Genomic DNA, 19,124 nt, shown 5'->3' with positions numbered 1-19,124 from the left:
AAACCTACGTCACTGGCCGCACACATCACGCACGCCTGTCTGGATGGAATGTGACGCCAAAGCTCCCCGAGTGAAGTCTCGCGGAGTAACACACCGGCCATTTTTCTCCATTTATAGCAGGACACTTTGTGCTTGGGGAGTGTAACTGAGTGTGTTGGCGATCGCCACTTTGATAAGCACTGCAAGTTTGGGACAAGTGCGGTCTCGTCGTCAAAACAATCCAAAGTCAGAAACGAACCGGACGCGAAACCATGTCCGTGCTCGTCACGGCAAAGTTTTTTCGCTGACATCCTTGTCCGGATTGAGGCTTGTCTAAACTGTCGCACAAATGGAAATGGTGCCTAGCGAAGAGAACCAGTTCGTATCCAAAGAGGTAAGGTGATCGAAGAACCGCTGTCACGCCGACAGACGCCGCTCATTGACGGCGTCAAAAGTTTCGCCCCACATTTAGATGTTTACTCGGCGTATCACACGGAGGCTAACTCTCGGCGGCTAACATTTAGCTAAACATGACTTGGATGGCCTATCATGACATGGCTAACTAACGTTAGCGACATTGCTAACGTCGGTTAGCGGCTAGTTTTACAACATTCCTCTCAAAGTGAGCTGGTTTAACACAAAGTCACCCGGTTTTAGAAGAATCTTCAGTTAAATATTCACCCCGCGAATTGCCTCCAAGACCACTTCAAACTTCCACGGCTGACATTACTGTATGCCCCCCACCCCCAAAATGACATTTGTCAATACTAGTTAGCCAACTTGGAAGTAAGCTAGTAACGGTGGTAGTGCTATTTGTCTTGCTAATTTGTCAGCTTTATATGTGATTGATAGCAACAGCTCTTAACAAGCTAACTTTTTCGTCTCTGTGGCCGGAAGTTATCAAACCAAACGGCTGACAGCTACATTGGTTGACCTGGATGGCGTCGATGTAACGATTAACCCTAATCCTCTCTTACTAAATATGCAGACTATAGGTATGTTTGCGGGGTGCTTTGAACGGCTCCCGTGGATTATAATGTACAACATGCTACCGCGAAACCCGACGTGCACGATCGTTTCCTAATTTAAAGTCGATTCGACGTGTGAGTGTGCGCGTCTTTACAACATAGCGCTTTCATAAATAGTACGCCGGACGCCCTTCGTGTCTGGATTAAAAATATCAACCCAGTGAAGTCTGACATCTCACTAAGTCCGCCGACGCGGTGATCGGTCGTTTCTATTCGCATATCATGGTCCTTGGTTAGCCTACGTTGCCGTGCACTATTTCTAACTTAAATAACAGTTACTTTAGCCTCAGCGTCCGCTGTTACTTATTTACGATGTCATAAGCGTTCGCAGTTTGCAGAGCGGATGAGATCGACCACTTATTTGTTTGTTGACATTCATTTGAACTCTTGACTTTCTCACATTAACTGATTCGGAAGATACCATTGGCATTCTGGCAGCCATGTCTGTGTGTTTTGTTCCACCTACGTGTGACTGAAGGGTGGCTTCCAATAATCCGGAATCCCAATATGCATTTTGCCTGCAGTGACGTCACCGGCTGCGTCATACGTCAGGAGAGCGACGTCAGCCGTTGAAAAAGTGCCAAGGGGGGGACGAAGGAGTCGGTGGTGCAGCAATGATATCATTTCGATTTCGAGTGACTCGTGGAAACACCCAGCTTCAAAACTAATATGTTGTCTATAAATCAGTCATTAATATTTGGCTCTTAGTCGATGGAAACACAAGCATCGCTCAGCAACCAGAGCGGTGATGTCTGCATGGGATTTTTCTTTTTCTTTTTAAATATATTTTTATCAAGTAGAACAAACAACATCACCCATCCGTCAACCCAGAATGCCACGGCAGAAGGGGCTCTGAGCTTTTTATATTCAGTTCATGAAAATGTTCAATATTGGTGTAAGTTTGTCATCGTACACCCCTGTTTTGATTTCTGCCTCTGACATTCAAAACTTAGTTTTGACATTAACTTCTTCATTAATAGCTCTAATTCTTCAGTTTTACTCCCAAAACACATCAGATAATCAGGGCCCAACTTAACTGTGCACAACAACTGTAACTATCTGTGGCAGGTGGAAAAAAAATCGATTAACATTCAAAAAATTAGAATCAGTATCCAATGCAGAGTGTGAATTACATGACAACGTTAATGTCATTGTGAGACGATTGCGACATTAGCTTAAATGCTACAGTCCGATTGTAATATATTAATAAGACACTACATAAGATTAAAAATTCTGAATGAATTATAATTGTTGCATTGGGATTTGCGTCCTTCTGTCTTCTCTTGCCAAGCTGGCATGAGTACCTGTTCCTTAAGTTTTGTGTAGCGGCAATCGAGTGCAGCAGCAAACTATGGCAATCCCGGGATGATGGTTTTATTTTTTCATATATATATATATATATGTATATATATATACGTATATATTTTCTCCCCAATTTCAGCAGCTGCTGCTAGTCTTTCTTAGGTGAGTTATGTGTCATTGTTGATTTACATTGACAGATTCTCACACCAGCTCACTGCATCAGTGTCGTTGCAGTGTCTGAGAAGTCTGTGGGATCAAAAGTTGGTCTTTATTGACCCCATCCTGAGGAACACCTGTGTTGTGATCCTGGTTTTTAATAGCATCGGTACCTGTTGTTTTTTGTCTGCACTGTGTGTGATTATACCCGTGGTAAAAATAACCTTTAATCTCATAATACACTTGTGTGTTGTCAGCTGCAGCTTCTTTCATTGGGACACGTCAGTCTCATATTTCTGAGATGGCAAATGTTACAGATGTTGCACCGTGTTAAAAATCAGATTATATTCCTGTAATTGCTGTGTGACAAAAGGCTTAACTTTCCAATCAAATCACAGTAAGTTCATATCCCTCTGTCAACATCATGCTAACATAATCTGTTTTTAAGACATGTTTTGAAATGTAATTGTTGCTTTCTATTCCTACTATTATTAGGGTGTGTTTTGGAGTTGCAGGCAAAGTATTTTTGATGAGATGAAGAGGCTCTCTCAGGTAGCCATGCCTGCTGTGTGTCGTGAAGGAGTGAAAACAATAAAGCATGGTGTTGGCTGCATGAGGAATTATTGTGACAACCATCGGTCCATGGATATGTCTGGGACGCTCTTCAGGCACAGCTCGTCTTCACAAGTAGTAGTTTATTAGTTCATATCTATAAAATGTACAGAGCTACCTAAATACATCACTGTGAATGGAAGTGAATTCAGCCACAGAACCACAGAATTAACATCATTATTATTATCTCAAACAAGCAGTGTGATTTTTATGAGTGTCTATCAATGATTTACAGCCCCCTCCCCCTCATAAGTTTCAGTTCACAACAATGATTCAACTTCTTATTGTTTTTTACGGTTTTGTTGATGATTATTTCAGTCAGTGGGGATTTATGTAATGAGGTGGCTTGGTGTTTTTTGACACTCTCCGTCCCCATAGGAACCTTTTGCAAGTTGATTACATAAAGTCTTTTGAAATTTCTTACAAAGCTCCTGTCAAATCACAGAGAGAACACAAAGTGAGCTGCATGTGCACTGAGGGAGATCAGCTCCTGCATGGCCCCGCTATATGAGTTTCTTTCATTCCAGTATGTATCAGCATCAACTTCTGTCTCTTGCTATAGTTTCTTTTTTATAAATATAACAGTGTTTCTCTGCAAACCCTTTTTCCTGTTTATAAAAGAATCTCAAATATCGGTTTAACTTCACGGTACTGGTTGATGTGCCAGATCATCGGGTACAAAGGACTTAATCTACCTTATGATATGACATTTTTCCATCACTCCATTGCATGCCTGAAACAATTGCTGTAGCGTTTTACCAGGTGCAAGCATTACGTTGCAGTTCACAGAAGAAATATTCTTTATACTTTATACTGCTTCATGTATTTTTACCCTTTTAAAAAGTATTCATTTTCTGGCACTATCTCACTGTAGTGAGAAAAGTCCATGTTACATGGTGACATTAACCTACTTTTGCACTCTGTGTAGCCTCAATAGAGGAATAACCCACAGGAAACCTATACAAAAGCCCCTTTATGCAAAAGCACAACAATAGCAACAAACATTAAAAAAATGAATAAATAAAACAGTGGCAAATTCCAATAAAGTGTCAGACTGATAGTATTGTACTGCTGATACAAACAGTCAAACATGGCACCCAGATCTATTGTAAAAAAAATCTATCAAGATAGCCTGAATTGTTGACTTGTAAGGTCATAGCCAAGAACACAAAGAATATAGAAGCCTCAACGAGATAACAGTTTGTATCAGGCTTTCAGTCTTTACACCGGTCTGTGTCGTGGATATCTTCTTTTCTGCTGCACGTTTTTCCAGAAATGTCAGTTTCTAACCAATAGATCCTATCAGTCCCGCACCGTGATGTGATGTTCTGCACAATGTAATTTTTCTGTCATGGGACTAATGAAGGATGATCTTATCTCACATAATTCATCCTCCTGACAGGCTTGGTTTGTATTTGTTCAGTTGTTGCAAATGCTCTACCTGTGGCTGCTAATGCTTAGCTTTGTCCTTTAGCACACGGAGCTCGGAACACACAGAATGGAAACAAAGTCTGTGCAGCTCGCTCATCTTCTCCAAATGGTTCTTTTTATCGCAGATCCAGAATGCAGCCGAGGAGCCCAGAGTGTTGTGCATTATTCAGGACATCACCAGCGCAAAGACGATCAATGAGCGGCTGACCCTAAACCTGCCTGCGTCTACCACCCTCTCCAAATTTTACGAAGATGTTGCTCATAAAACAGGATACGTGAATGGCACCTTCGAACTTGTCTGGGGGAACACATCGGACATGGTTCGGGAATTAATTCATCTGCTCTGTTGTCTTTGTTTTCCTGATGTATTTTAAAAGTTAGCTAAACTAAGGATGGGTGTAATCTGACTCCAGATACCTTTTTACCCTTAGGGGTTTATAGCGGTGCTGTATAGAAACTACCATCCGGAAGCCATCATTACATTATTTACCCATTATGCAGTGCACACCGGGGAGGCACAAGTACATTGGCTATATGTCAGCATTAGCCAATATTTGCCTTGTAAGCTGCATTCTGCCAACAGCCAATCGGATGTTGTGCAGGGGAAAAAAAAAAAAAGTTACGTAAAGGATCAATATTTTGATTTTCTCTGAAATATGGTCTGAAAATGTGCTTTAAGGTGGTCAACTGATAAACGTATTTGGCCATAAAGGTTTCTATTGCATGAGAAGCGGGGCATGAATGACAACAAGTAGGCATGACAGAACAAAGGACTTATTATTAGCTTTAATGTGATTTTGAAACATGGGCTTGACAATCCGTGGTTTCCTAATGTTCAGGCCTGAAAACTTGAAAGAGGCACTCCTTTTTCAGATCACTGGAAAGCAAGAGACTCAGTCCGTGCCACAAACTCACCTTGAAGCTCTGTAGTAGATAACCGATAATAACACAAAACCCCGTGCAGTTTTGGATGCAGTTTTGATGATCCAACCTTGTGAACATTCAGTCCAAAACATATTATGATGTCTTTAGACACACCTACAGCTGCTGACAGATACAGGTACGTGCAGTTTCCATGGTGTCAGCTGAAAGTATATGTCAATACAGTGAAAGCGCTCATTTTTTGATTGACATCTCCAGAGCCAGGAGGAACGTCTGTGTGCACGCGGCATGAGAGGCCCTCAGAAACTGCTTAGCTTGATTGTTCTTTTTGAAATATTGTTTGAGATTGCCTATTGAACTTGTTCTTAAAGGCTCAATGACAAGACTTTAAATTGAAATCCAGTCGACTCTCTCAGAGTAAGACGATGTCAAAATGATCTTCCGCAAGTAGGGCAAACAGCAATGAGAACTGAGAAGCTGTTGTTTTCATGACCTAAGTGAGTCTGGTAGTTACATTTGATATGCGAAAACTATCATTCATTTAGTTCTGAACCCAATAAAAAGGAAGATTGGTTGATCATCGCGGGGTGGTGGGGTTTGTGAACGTCCTATCCTGGTTCCTTAAACAGGCCCGAGCTAATCCCGCTGCTGACCCAGGCCAAAGCCCAGGTGCTGTGCCTGTTGTTATCTCTCTGAGTAGGTCAGTGGATTAAGCTACTGTATGTTTCCACTGCAGCTCACTGCCTGCTCATCCACCGCCTCCCCAGGAGAAAGAACATCTTGCTACGTAGTGTGGTTCACATGTTGGCTGCGAGTTATTTTCCCCGTACGCGTCAATACAAAGAATTTACTGAAAATGATTTCGGGGGGGATCTGAGTCTTGTGAGTTGATCCGGCAAGAAAGCAACTCTGCCACAGTGTCTTTGTTTGCATTATCCCCGTGATGGTAATGCAGGAAAACCTAACTCGGGTTTTTGCTCCCCCTTCGTGTCCCAAGGCGCCACTGGACCGCAGCAGTGACATGTCCCTCTCGGATTCTGCGTTTGAGCCTGGCGGGAAGAGGAATTTCCTCCAGCTCACAGACAAAGATGGAGAGCAACCCCAAATTGTATCGGTGAGTGGTGGAGATGCAGGGATTCTCGATTTGTGTCAGTTACATTCTGTCAGATGTGCCCCGTTATAATGAAGACTACTGTATTCCACATTTATTCGTGTGCTTTGTGATTTAGGTGGTTTCTTGCTGCTTTTTTGGGACATTGCTCACTTGTTTTTAGAAAATACATCCAGGACAATGTCTAATGATTTAGAAGACATTCAGGGGGATCACATTGGAATTTGCAAGGGAGTAAGAACTATGCACTACTGTTAAAGAAACAACAAAAAAAACAAAACAGAAAGATTTTCAAAAGATAGTCATCTATGTTCGGATGTGGACAGTGAAATTTGATTGATGTTAGAATAAAATGGAAAAAAAAGGCAGATAACAGTTATACACTATAGGATAGTATATCATACAAAGGCTGCTCTTGTCGATGCCGTGCATGCAGGATGAATCGGCGACGGCCGACAGCAGCGGACTCGATGATAGTTCCCAGGAGCGCTTCATTGGACCCCTTCCAAGAGACAACGCAGCAAGCTGCAGCGGGGACTACAGCAGCCCGTCATACTCCTACTCATCCATCCTCAGCAAGTCGGAGACGGGTGAGTTTGGGGCCGAGCGTGAAGGAATTTTTTGGAGCGTGACGAGCCCGCCACCTGAAGTGTTGTCTATTTTCTATCCTTTAGGCTATGTGGGCCTGGTCAACCAAGCAATGACCTGCTATCTGAACAGTCTCTTACAAACACTGTTTATGACCCCGGAGTTCAGAAATGCACTCTATAAGTAAGGAATGTTTTCTGCTGAGTCACTGGTTATTCCACATTTGGAGTGATTCTAACTTTTATTTTTTTTCTTGGTTTTGATTTTGGTTTTAATCACTGCCGTACGAACGAAGCTGGGAGTTCGAAGAGTCCGAGGAAGACCCGGTCACCAGCATCCCCTACCAGCTGCAGAGGCTGTTTGTTCTCCTGCAGACGAGCAAGAAACGGGCCATCGAGACCACCGACGTGACGCGGAGCTTCGGCTGGGACAGCAGCGAGGGTGCGACTTGTGCTTGGCTCTGATTCGAGCCCTGACGCACTTCACATGCGTCCTCAGCAAGCGTGCCATACATCTGCACTCACACTTCCCTCTCTCTCTTATTTAGCTTGGCAACAGCATGACATACAGGAACTGTGCAGGGTTATGTTCGACGCCCTGGAGCAAAAGTGGAAGCAGACGGAGCAGGTGAGGAAAAAATGACAACTTTGGTGTCGGCAGGAAAAAAAAATCAGCTGCCAGTCTTATGCCCCCCCCCCCCCCTCCCCCCTCCCGCCCTCCAAACAGTCACAACAAAAGGCCCAGTGTGGGAAAGACTGTATTGGGAGAGCACGCCCAAGGGGGAGCTGTCTCTTATCTCAGGAGTTAGTCAGAAACAACAAACACTTATTCCTGTGTGCATTTGCACAGCCATGGGGTCCTCGTGAGCTCCGAATTTGAACAAAATAAACCCGTGATAACGCCAAAAAAGAAAACAAATAATATTTCACCACTAGAAATTATACATAGTTTGACAAGTAAATGCAGTAATAGAACCGTTTAAAATACCCGTACGTCTGTCCTCTGACTGGAGTTAAACTCTGCGCCTCGAGGCCGATGCTGCGTCTGTTTGATGTTCTCACTTTTCAAATACAGATCATGTTGTGATTTTGAATGTATGTTAATACGTCAATGTTAAAGCACAGCAACAAATCACTATGGGTTTTTAAAGGTAATCACAATAAGTAGTAACAAATATAAAAGTATCTCACATAGCAATGCGATAATGTAAGTGTTAGTTACAGCTTTAAAATATTTTGTCTTATGAGGTGAGCTCAATGACTTTAAAAAGCTCACTGAGTTGACCTTAACCCTCACTGGTTTGTGTAATAAGAAGGCACGTTCTCGCCTGAGACCAAACACCCGGTCTATAAAAGTAAATTTTTTTCCTCATAGCCCCTGCTCGAAGGCAGCGTCCCACAGCTGCGAATGCATACTGAGGCATTGTGTTGCAAGAGAACGTGGCGGGGAGAACATTCTGAAGCCGAAAGCAAACGCGTTATCGTGACGTGTGAAAAGCTGCTGGAGAGAGGCTGACTCTATTGTGCCTCCCTGTCCCCAGGCTGACCTGATCAACCAGCTGTACCAGGGGAAGCTCAAGGACTACGTCCGTTGTCTGGAGTGCGGCTATGAGAGCTGGAGGATTGACACTTACCTGGACATCCCTCTCGTGATCAGGCCCTTCGGGGCGAGCCAAGCCTATGGCAGCGTGGTGAGTTCCAAACCAGAAGCAAAGGCACCAACTAAGGGGTTGACTCGCTATGTGATTGCTAATTCTACTGATCTATTTTGTGATTTAGTTCACGTCTGAATCTGTATATGTGCCCTACTCCGAATTCACATTTCAAATATCAAAGGCCATTGTGCTGCTCACACCTCGAACTTCTGTTTTTATACCGCCACCTAAGGAGGAGGCTTTGCAGGCATTCATCCAACCAGAAACCCTGGATGGGCCCAACCAGTACTTCTGCGAGCGCTGCAAAAAGAAATGCGACGCCCGGAAGGTGAGGAGAGAACCGAGATGTGCCCGCAGGAATAGTTTTCGGCATCCGAGCCACTTCCTGTCTTACGAACGTTTCCTTGCACAGGGCCTGAGGTTCCTGCATTTCCCCTACCTGCTGACGTTGCAGCTTAAGCGATTCGATTTCGACTACACCACCATGCACCGCATCAAGCTCAATGACCGCATGACGTTCCCCGAGGAGCTGGACATGAGTCCGTTCATCGACGTAGAGGATGAGGTGAGAGCAGCAAGCACTAGCCTCACGTTTTATTCATTTTTGTGTCTCCAAAGTGTTGAAATCTTAATAAATACTGACATCTCATGTATGAGAACGCCTTCAAAAACATTCATTCATTTTTTTATTCACAGAAGTGATATTTGTTTTTTTTTTCTTGTTTTTGATTACGATCATATCTGTCATAGCATCCTGACTTGCAAATAACTTTGGACTGTGTTTGTTCTGTCATCCAGCTGGTTTGGTAGATTAAATATTTCTTGTCCCTCAGACAAGAGATTTATTGCACCCACAATAAGGAACATCCAGATTTTATGTGGATGTGTGTTTTCTCAATTAAGCAGGTCTTTGGACCCATGTCATGACCTCCTTTTTTATTTAAACGAAATAAATGTTTCTCTGGTATCTCTCATAAACTTGTCTGCCAAGAAATGATGAGATGATAAGGGCTGAGGGTAATAAGCACTGGTCCGTTGTCATGAACAACCGGCTAACCTGTGCAGAAGCCAGCCAAGGAATAACTTCTTTATTCTGCTATTTGGCTATGCTAAGCGCCTGTCTTCCACTGACATTTTAGCGCTAGCATTCGATGGGATATCACTGTCCACACTCCAGGCTTCCTTGTTCTCGAGTCCAGATGGCGTGAGATCATGATTGACAGCGAAACTGATCTTCATCTGCGTCGGCCAGCAATGCCTTTTACTGCGCACACACTCGCAATCTTTTTAATCGGAATGATAATTTTCATTGGCCCACGTGCCAAAACAAGCTTTGCGGTCCTTTTATTTGCTACAAATAACAACTCCAACCGGCCAAAACTCTGAAATGAAATGTAATCCTAGCATTCGGTCCATTACTGTTCAAGTTTTGATTTATGCGAACGGTAAATCATAGATCTTGTCCATAGCTGTCAGAAATCTTGTTGGCCTGCTAGTGAAGAGAATGCAATGGGAAAGAGAGGGAGAGATAGAGAGTTTGAATTTGTTCAGAGCAGCCTGTTTATCTAACTGATAAAAGTAAACAAACGTTTAATTTAAACACATAATAGTTTGTGAAAGCACATTATCTCATCTAGCAACTAAAAGGAACCATCGCTGTCTTTGCAGATTATTTCTAACCGATATATCACATAGAAAAAGTATATAGTTTTGATAACACTTTTTCATACAGCGCTGGAATTGTTAATCGTATCGTCCAGCCCGGTTTAAAATGTTCTGTTTTCTCCCCCAGAAGTCACCCCAGACAGAAAGCTGCACCGACAGCGGTGCAGAGAACGAAGGCAGTTGCCACAGCGACCAGATGAGCAATGATTTTTCCACTGATGACTGTGTGGACGAGGGCATCTGCCTGGATAGCAGCAGCAGCAACAGCGCCGAGAGGGTGCTGAAGCCAAAAGTAAGCGCTCGCGTCAGTCACTTAAGGGCCGTGCTTGACCGCTGCAAATGCCCTACATGTCCACGAGAAATTGGAGAAACGTATTAATCGGACATTTGGTTAATATTTTTCATTTGATGAGACTTCTGTGAAACCTGTCCTGGCGGAAGCTTTGCGCAACAGGCTTTGGGACAGGGATGAGGACACGTTTGGGTTTGACTGAAGTTTTCCTCTGTCCGACCATTAGAGTTTGCTGACCTTTGAACTGTTCTCCGTCATGGTCCATTCGGGCAGTGCGGCGGGCGGCCATTACTACGCCTGCATCAAATCCTTCAGCGATGGCCAGTGGTACAGTTTCAACGACCAGCACGTCAGTAAGGTTAGTTATCAGGTCCAGGTCACAGTTAAATATCAGAAGGGGTGACGCATCAGGCCATTTCGGAGCAACGCATCTAATCTTGAGCCGGTTATCTCCAAGCTCCAGCTGCTCCTGAGTCAGCCCTTTTGTGATATGTGAATGACTCAGACTAACACTCCCTGAGTCCGTTTCACACACTCATTATCAGCACAGTGGTGCCTGTTGAATCACTGACCATACCCCTCCATGGTTTGTTGGACAGATCACCCAGGATGACATCAGGAAGACATATGGGGGGTCCTCAGGGAGCAGAGGCTATTATTCCAGTGCCTTTGCAAGGTCAGTTATGTCCTCTATTGTCTCTGCCGTGGTCTGAAACACATTACACAAGAGACATAATATACTGTATCATTTTGGAAAAGATTTGTGTGATTTGAGCCAAAGTCGCTCCTGACACTGGGGGCGGCCCCATTACAGCGATGTCCAGTTAAGAGAGGATCCTGGCTAGGATGTAGATATTATCTGACAAAATGTCGAGCACGGGCAAGCTCCATGGAGCATCGTTGTGATGAGGAATTAAATGCTGGGGCTGAGAAGATGGCACTGTATATACCGATGCATTCACTGACACCTGTCTTTCTCTTCTGTCAGCTCTACAAATGCATATATGCTGATCTATAGGCTGAAAGATTCCTCAAGAAATGCAAGTAAGCAACTGATTCATTTGAATCTGCAACTTTTAATGCTAAAAAGACAGTAGCTGGACTGTCAGTGACCCAGATGATGTTGTCAAACCAATATCTAGCAGTTTGTTAAAGAACATTCTCGGTTCCGGAGTCAGCACAGGTATTCTTAAGCCCTTTTTTTTAAGGCTAGACCAGCTTTTCTGGAGGAAGCAGGAAGAAATTCTTCTCATACCTCATGTCTGAGGCACAGGGGTCAGGATATCATCAGGACGAGCTGGCTGTTCTTTACTGAGGATTTGTTTTGAGTTACATCAGGGGAGCGTTTTTGCAATTTTTTTTTTCAATTTGAGAACAGAACCAAGATGCTCTTGGGCACAATTAAGATTTGGATATTTTTTCTGTGATGGCTGTTGATAAATCTAATTTCTGCACAGAGTATTTAGCTGCTGAAGATTTCCCAGAGCACATAAAGGGTTTGGTCCAGAAGGAGAAGGAGTCTGAAGAGCAGGAAAAAAGACAGAGGGAAATCGAACGTAACACTTGCAAGGTACATGATCCCAACACTGGATCCAAGATCCACTGCCCGACCAGGAAGAGGTTCGGGTGATGCATTGCCTCCTCTTTAATTTGTCAACCTTTCGTTTTTGTTTTGTTTTTTTTCATCATCAGATAAAGCTTTTTTGCATGCATCCAGTGAAGATGATGATGGAGAGCAAATTAGAAGTGCACAAGGACAAAAACCTCAGAGAAGCGACCGACATGGCCTACAAGGTTGGTTGCCTTATCTACGGGGAGAGAAGCTAATGAGACAGGAGGCGGGATGAAGCATGCTATGTTTGTCTTCTATTTCAGCTCATGGAGCTGGATGGGTTGGTTCCCCTGGACTGCTGTCGTTTGGTGAAGTACGATGAGTTCCATGAGTACCTGGAGCGGTCATACGAGGGGGAGGAGGACACGCCGATGGGCCTGCTGCTGGGGGGGGTCAAGTCCACATATATGTTTGACCTGCTGCTGGAGACACGCAGGCCAGAGCAAACATTTCTGCCTTACAAACCTGGAGGTCAGTGCAGGTCTGAGGCAGTCTGAATTGCTCAGCACACTGTGTGTGTGTGTGTGTGTGTGTGTGTGTGTGTGTGTGTGTGTGTGTGTGTGTGTGTATACAGAGATATTCATATATACATTTATATGTGTGCATTTGTGTGTATATATATATGTGTATGTTTGATTCTGTATGCGTATATATATATATACGTGTGTGTGTTTATCCTTATTTTAGCTTATTTAAACTTGTGTTTGCTTTTTTCCCGCTTCTCTGCAGAGGTGATGGTGAAGGTCCATGTCGTGGATCTGAAGACCGAGACCATTGCCCCTCCAATCAGTGTTCGGGCGTACCTGAACCAGACCATCACTGAATTCAAGCAGCTCATCGCGCAGGTTCTCCCCTGACCCGTCTCTCTACCCGTCCCCCCCAGCCACAAACCTTTTTTGAACACAGATACGTCACTCTAATTGCGTCCCGGGCAAGAAGGCATTTTTCCGTTGCTATGCTGAGGCGTACGTATGTGTTCCTTCGCAGGCGACGGGGTTGTGTGCAGATACCATGCGCGTGGTGCTGGAGCGCTGCTACAACGACCTCCGGCTCCTCTATGTTCCAAACAAAACACTGAAAGCGGAGGGTTTCTTCAGGAGTAACAAGGTCCATATACTGTTTTTCTGGGATTATGACTTTGAAACTATTTGAAAATTATCTCAATGCTTTTGAACAGTCTTAAGTTTGATTTGTATTTTCTTTATGTCTCCCGATTTACATTGTTATTATTAGATTTATGTCGAGAGCTCAGACTCGGCTGATCTTCAAGTCATGTTCACTGACTCGCTGTTGTGGAAACTGTTGGACCGTCACGGGAATACAATCCGACTTTTGGTCTTACTGCCTGAGCAGTCTCCCGGGACTTTGGCAAACAGAACTAATTGCCAAAAAGCAGGAGGAGAATCTGATGTGCCCTCGAAAGAGAACAGGAAATCAGTGGAGGCCATCCTGGAGGAGAGCACGGAGAAGTTGAAGAACCTGTCCCTGCAGCGGCAGCAGCGGCGGCAGCAAGGTTCCAGCACCAGCGACAGCCAGAAAAGCTCTGATGCCAGCGACTTTGAACATATTGAATCCCCGACCCAGGACGGCGACTCGAACTCTTCCCTTTGCACAGCCGCAGACAACCGAGATTTAGAAAATCGGATCGGGGCTGCCGTCGGGTGCCGGGGCGCCGCCTCGTCGGAGACCGATAATCACCTGGCCTGCGAGGAGCGCTCCGACTCCGAGGTGAACAACGACCGAAGCACCAGCTCGGTGGACAGCGACATCCTGAGCTCTAGCCACAGCAGCGACACGCTGTGCAACGCCGACAGCGGCCCCATCCAGCTGGCCAACGGATTGGACTCGCACAGCATCACGAGCAGCCGGCGCTCTAAGGCCCATGAGGGGAAGAAAGAGACGTGGGACACGGCCGAGGAGGACTCCGGGACGGACAGCGAGTACGACGACAACGGGAAGAGCAAGGCGGAGTTCCAGTACCTGTATTTTAGAGCTGAGCACTGCTCCCAGGAAGACTCCTACTGCAATACACAGAAATGTAGGAACCCTCTGATGATAATTCCCAGCTTTGGGTCTCAGACTTCCTGTAATAAACCTCTTATTGACCCTTCTGTCATTCGTTCACGGAGCGCAAACCAAACTAAAGGTCTTTCACGATGTGAACCCGATCTTCTCTGGATCCCCCTCAGGCCTGGTGGTTCACGTGGACAAGAGGATAACATTAGCAGCCTTCAAGCAGAACCTGGAGCCCTACGTGGGAGTCACCTCCACCCAGTTCAAGGTGTTCCGGGTGTACGCCAACAACCAGGAATTCGAGAGCGTGCGGCTGAACGAGACGCTGTCGTCGTTCTCCGACGACAACAAGGTCAGGATTCCGAGCGAGACCTTGTAAACCGGCCGTCGCGACTGAATCACACCGCTTACGTTCCCCAACTTTCCCCAGATAACTATTCGACTCGGGAGAGCGCTGAAGAAGGGGGAGTACAGAGTGAAGGTGTACCAGCTGCTCATAAATGAACCGGAGGTAAGAATGCAACGGGTTTTCTTTTGCTCTCCAAGAACGACAGTACAGGGGTTGAGAACTGTGCAGTGTAATCAGATATGCTGTTGTGTGTGTGTGTGTGTGTGTGTGTGTGTGTGTGTGTGTGTGTGTGTGTGTGTGTGTGTGTGTGTGTGTGTGTGTGTGTGTGTCAGCCCTGTAAGTTCCTGGTGGACACTGTGTTTGCCAAGGGTATGACTGTCAGACAGTCGAAAGAGGAGCTGCTCCCTCAACTGAAAGACCAGTGCAAGCTCGACCTCGGCATCGACAGGTCACCTCTCGCTCACACGTGACACGACACAGTCCTTGAACCCTGACTGACAGCTAGCGGGCTGACGCACAACAGTTATTTGCATGTGTTTTGTTGTTTGTTTGTTTTTTGTCACAGGGTGCGTCTCAGGAAAAAGACGTGGAAAAACCCAGGCACGGTGTTCCTGGACTACCACGTGTACGAGGAGAACATCAGCATCTCCTCCAACTGGGAGGTCTTCCTGGAAGTTCTCGACGGTAAACATATATGAAACACATGGGAGTCCTGCAAAACTGAACGGCATTTGATAACAATCAGGACTATTGTAACCTGGAATCTTAAAATAAATGCATTTACATCATAGTCTCTAAAAGCTCCTAAAAAGCACCTTTTCTGCAAACTAAGTTAATTGTTCTACCCAATGATTTAAATCTGCATCATAGGGATAAATAAAATGTTTTTAAACTATCTTGTAACCTTTGAATAATAATATTTGCTAATTGTTTTGAAATTGTTCCACACAAATCAGACCAGTCCGGCCACTATGACCTGATCAGGTTATCTGGTCGGTAAAAATGATTTTCATTCTCTCCAACCTAGAACCGGAGAAGATGAAGTCCATGTCCCAGCTGGCTGTTCTCACCCGGAGGTGGAACCCAGCCACGATGAAGCTGGGGCCCTTCCAGGAGGTCATTCTGGAGAACAGCAGCGTGGAGGAACTCAAGGAGAAGGTACGTTTGACATTTTTTGAAAACTGGCATGGAGGATCACATGAGCTCAGATATTTAAACCTTTTTTTTTTTTTTTTAGCTCAGTGAAATCAGCGACATCCCCTTGGAGAACCTGGAGTTTGCGAAGGTATGTGCAACACACCGTCACTGCTGCTGCTCAGAGCCAGCATTCCGACAGTGTCAGTTTAACACACTCTAATTCACTTTTACCTGTAAATGAGTGTGTGATAAACAAACATATCCACCGGAAACCCTTGTTTGCCGCCTGCAGGGTCGAGGGACGTTTCCCTGTGACATCTCCGTGTTGGAGATCCACCAGGATCTGGACTGGAACCCCAAGGTGTCCACCTTGAACGTGTGGCCTCTGTACATCTGCGACGACGGAGCGGTCATCTTCTACAGGTGAAAAGAAAAGTCTTCCTCTGCCTCACAGATGCAGGAAAAACAGTCGAGGATATTTTTCTAAGTATGCGCAAGGTTTCCTATCTCACGGTGTTCTTGTGGCCTCGGAATCAGGCCTAGCCCAAGCTAGGAATCAGAGTTCGGCTCTCATTTTTCTGTAAATGTAGACTGGTCCATCTGACATCTGAGGATTCAAGATTTTTATTGTCATATGTTGTAGAATATGGGGATTCAGACAATTCAGTGACATTCTTCATATTTCTTTGCTTACTCGTTTCACCAAGATTCTTTTCACTTTCTCCATCTGTTTTATTTCAGTGATATCCACACTGCCTTTTTACTTTTACCTGCAGCTATTTGTCCTGTTTCCGGATACTCATTTGATCTGTGCATTGATTTCAAGCTAACCTGGAAAAGGAGGGCAAATCTTCGCCCACTGGTTTTCACGGTTGTAGTGAGTGAGTGAAGTCACGTGCTGATAGGGTCGGGTTGTGCAACAAAACGTCTCTAAGTTAAGGAATTGAGCTGAGTTGTCAGCAGGTACTGTTTTGTCCACTTGCATGCAAAGCATACAGAGTGCGACTGAGCTGAGCTTCGTGCCCGTCTTTGCAAATCCCAACCGTGCGTTCTCTTGACGTGTTCCCGCGCAGGGACAGCGTGGAGGAACCCATGGAGCTTTCCGAGGACGAGCGCAATGAGCTGATGAAAAAGGAGAGCAGCCGCCTCCTCAAGACGGGACACCGCGTCAGCTACTCGCCGCGGAAGGAGAAGGCCCTCAAAATCTACCTGGACGGCGGCCCCGCCAAGGACCCGGGGCAGGACTGAGTCCGAGGGGCCCCGTCCCCTGCTTCGGACGCCTGTGGCGCAGCAGCCCCGTCAACTGGGTCTCCGTCCGGGTGTCCGGCCCGAACCTCAACTTGAAAACCCCAGCAGTGCTGTGAGGCCGAAGCGGCCCCTTCCCCCATCCTCCACTCTCAGCCCTCCCCAGGCACTCCAAGTGTATCGTACTGTAAAAGGTCAAAGGGAATTTCAAACGGTGTCCAATTCTGGGGAGAAAAAAAAAGAGATTCAACACTGTCGAGACAAATCAACTGTACGTGAAGCTCCAGAGCTGGAGGGGAGAGATGCGAGGACTCAAACATCCATCCCGTTTACGTCACCGGTCACAACCGTCTCTTCCCTCGCTCCTCGTCACTGTATCTCCCATTTTTTCGTCACGGTGTTAAATGATCATCTTATAAGTCCGCACGCTCACAACTCCTGAATACCACTCATGAAGAGAAATGCTATGAAGCCACAGCCCCCCCCCCCGGCCTCACCCGATCGAATCCATTCAGGCCAGCAGTCTTTGGTTTGGGGGTTTTTAATGTCAAAAAGCAACAATTGAGAAATTCTAGGTCGGGGTCCCTCCTTCTCCGCTGACGCAGCCAGAGTCACATGACTACCTGACTGCTGCTTCTGTGCTTCAGAGGGGCTTCTCCGGGGCTTAGTGGCGCGCATGTTGCAGGTCCCCGCCGGACGGAACTGAGCAGAGGCCGCTGAGAGCATCCCCTCTTTTGCTGATGTAAATCTCTGCACGGCTCCAGATGTGGATGTCCAGTCCGTTTCTCCAGGGACAAACAACTGTCTGTATCCATGTTCAGTTTAGAAAGAGGATTTCTTTGTCGTCTTTTTTTTTTCATTTGCACCGTGTGACCTGGCTGTACATCTCCAGTGTCATCCACAGTTGTGTGTGTGTGTGTGTGTGTGTGTGTGTGTGTGTGTGTGTGTGTGTGTGTGTGTGTGTGTGTGTGTGTGTGTGTTGTACTGATGGGAGGGAGCTCTCTGGGGATTTTGGCTGAGAGCATGAGGTATTTTGGTGTTTCTACCCGCTGCTGCTTGATAGACTGACACCAGGGGGTGTCGAAGGCCCACTGGTCCTCCCGGCCTGCCTGGGCAATCCACTGAGGACTTGAGCTCAGCGTCACACCCACCCCCCGTCCCCCACTGCCCCTCCACCCCCTGGGCTTTTGATGCTGCCACCAGCTATTCACTGTAGAAATGCCAATATGACAAAAAAAAAATCATTTTTTGTTGATGTTTATTTCTTTGAAATTCAAATCCTGTGTGAAAAATAGTTGATGATTTTAGAAATTAATTAAAAAGGCTTTTTTTCATAATCTGAAGTTTTCTGTCATTCTATATTCAAATGTCTGCGGCATTTTTTGTTTTGTTTTTTTTGCTTCAAGAGTTCTTTTTTAAATTAGAATGTGAGCAACTAAGGTCTGCAGGTCGTAGAAGCCGTAATCGTTCTGAAACTTCCTAATTTAGCTGTAAAACAATTTTACTTTCAACACTCAGCGCACATTGTATTTAATCATTCAATTTATATATTTGCATGCATCTTGTCTGTTGCAAATGTAGGCAGTAGCTTTAGAGACAATTTAAAAGGCTCCCCGAATATTAATAATAACACTTCTAAAGGTAGTATTTACGTTATTCTTCCCTGTTCTTATTAAGGATCTGATTTTTTGCCATTGTTGTCTATCAAAACAGTTTACTGCATTTTTGTTGTGACCAAATGAAAGCGACTATGAACTCTTGAGTTAATAACTAATGCACAAGTGTCCAAATCCTGCTTGTAGGTCAAACTGAAGAGTGTGATTTCACATACACACCTCAGCTTCTTCACCTTTGTGCTTCACGCCTGCCACTGTATCATTATTCTTAGGAGAGACACTTTCCGCATTGAGTACTTGTATTACTTTTAATAATATCAGGCTAATTACTAGTCATACTTTCAAGATGTGGAGTAGTGGCAAACACTTATGCCTCACACCAATGAGGTCCCTGGTTTGATTTTCGACTTTCTCTGTGGAGTCTCCATGTTCTCTCGTGTTTTTGTGGGTTA

The 19,124-nt window shown here is 45.2% G+C and overlaps 1 protein-coding gene across 5 annotated transcripts; it reads left to right on the top strand.

Moving 5' to 3' along the window:
- The first annotated feature begins 64 nt into the window (after positions 1-64).
- usp47 (ubiquitin specific peptidase 47) lies at positions 65-18,393 on the top strand. 5 transcript variants are annotated; one of them, XM_086174651.1, is made up of 29 exons: positions 65-373; positions 2,961-3,017; positions 4,634-4,828; positions 6,388-6,504; positions 6,938-7,091; positions 7,176-7,272; positions 7,385-7,530; positions 7,637-7,716; positions 8,630-8,779; positions 8,976-9,071; positions 9,156-9,308; positions 10,539-10,700; positions 10,927-11,058; positions 11,300-11,376; positions 11,689-11,744; positions 12,158-12,270; positions 12,393-12,494; positions 12,576-12,783; positions 13,042-13,157; positions 13,300-13,419; positions 13,546-14,350; positions 14,502-14,677; positions 14,756-14,836; positions 15,007-15,122; positions 15,240-15,358; positions 15,702-15,832; positions 15,912-15,959; positions 16,104-16,234; positions 16,885-18,393. In XM_086174651.1, the coding sequence occupies exons 1-29, from the start codon at positions 329-331 to the stop codon at positions 17,057-17,059; spliced, it is 4,158 nt and encodes a 1,385-aa protein (XP_086030777.1). In that variant the 5' UTR covers positions 65-328; the 3' UTR covers positions 17,060-18,393. The 5 variants fall into 5 exon arrangements, with proteins under 5 accessions (XP_086030777.1, XP_086030776.1, XP_086030778.1 ...); XM_086174650.1 differs by having other exon boundaries at positions 66-373; positions 10,536-10,700; XM_086174653.1 differs by lacking the exon at positions 65-373 and adding an exon at positions 2,723-2,862 and having other exon boundaries at positions 10,536-10,700.
- The last annotated feature ends 731 nt before the right edge of the window (positions 18,394-19,124 follow it).

Source organism: Fistularia commersonii, chromosome 27 (assembly GCF_037954325.1).
Source record: "Fistularia commersonii isolate RoL2024-O1a breed Wild chromosome 27, RoL_Fcom_v1.0, whole genome shotgun sequence".
In the NCBI taxonomy this organism is placed as follows: domain Eukaryota; kingdom Metazoa; phylum Chordata; class Actinopteri; order Syngnathiformes; family Fistulariidae; genus Fistularia; species Fistularia commersonii.
Note: the sequence above shows the minus strand (reverse complement) of the source record. Positions and strands in the feature narration are given on the sequence as shown.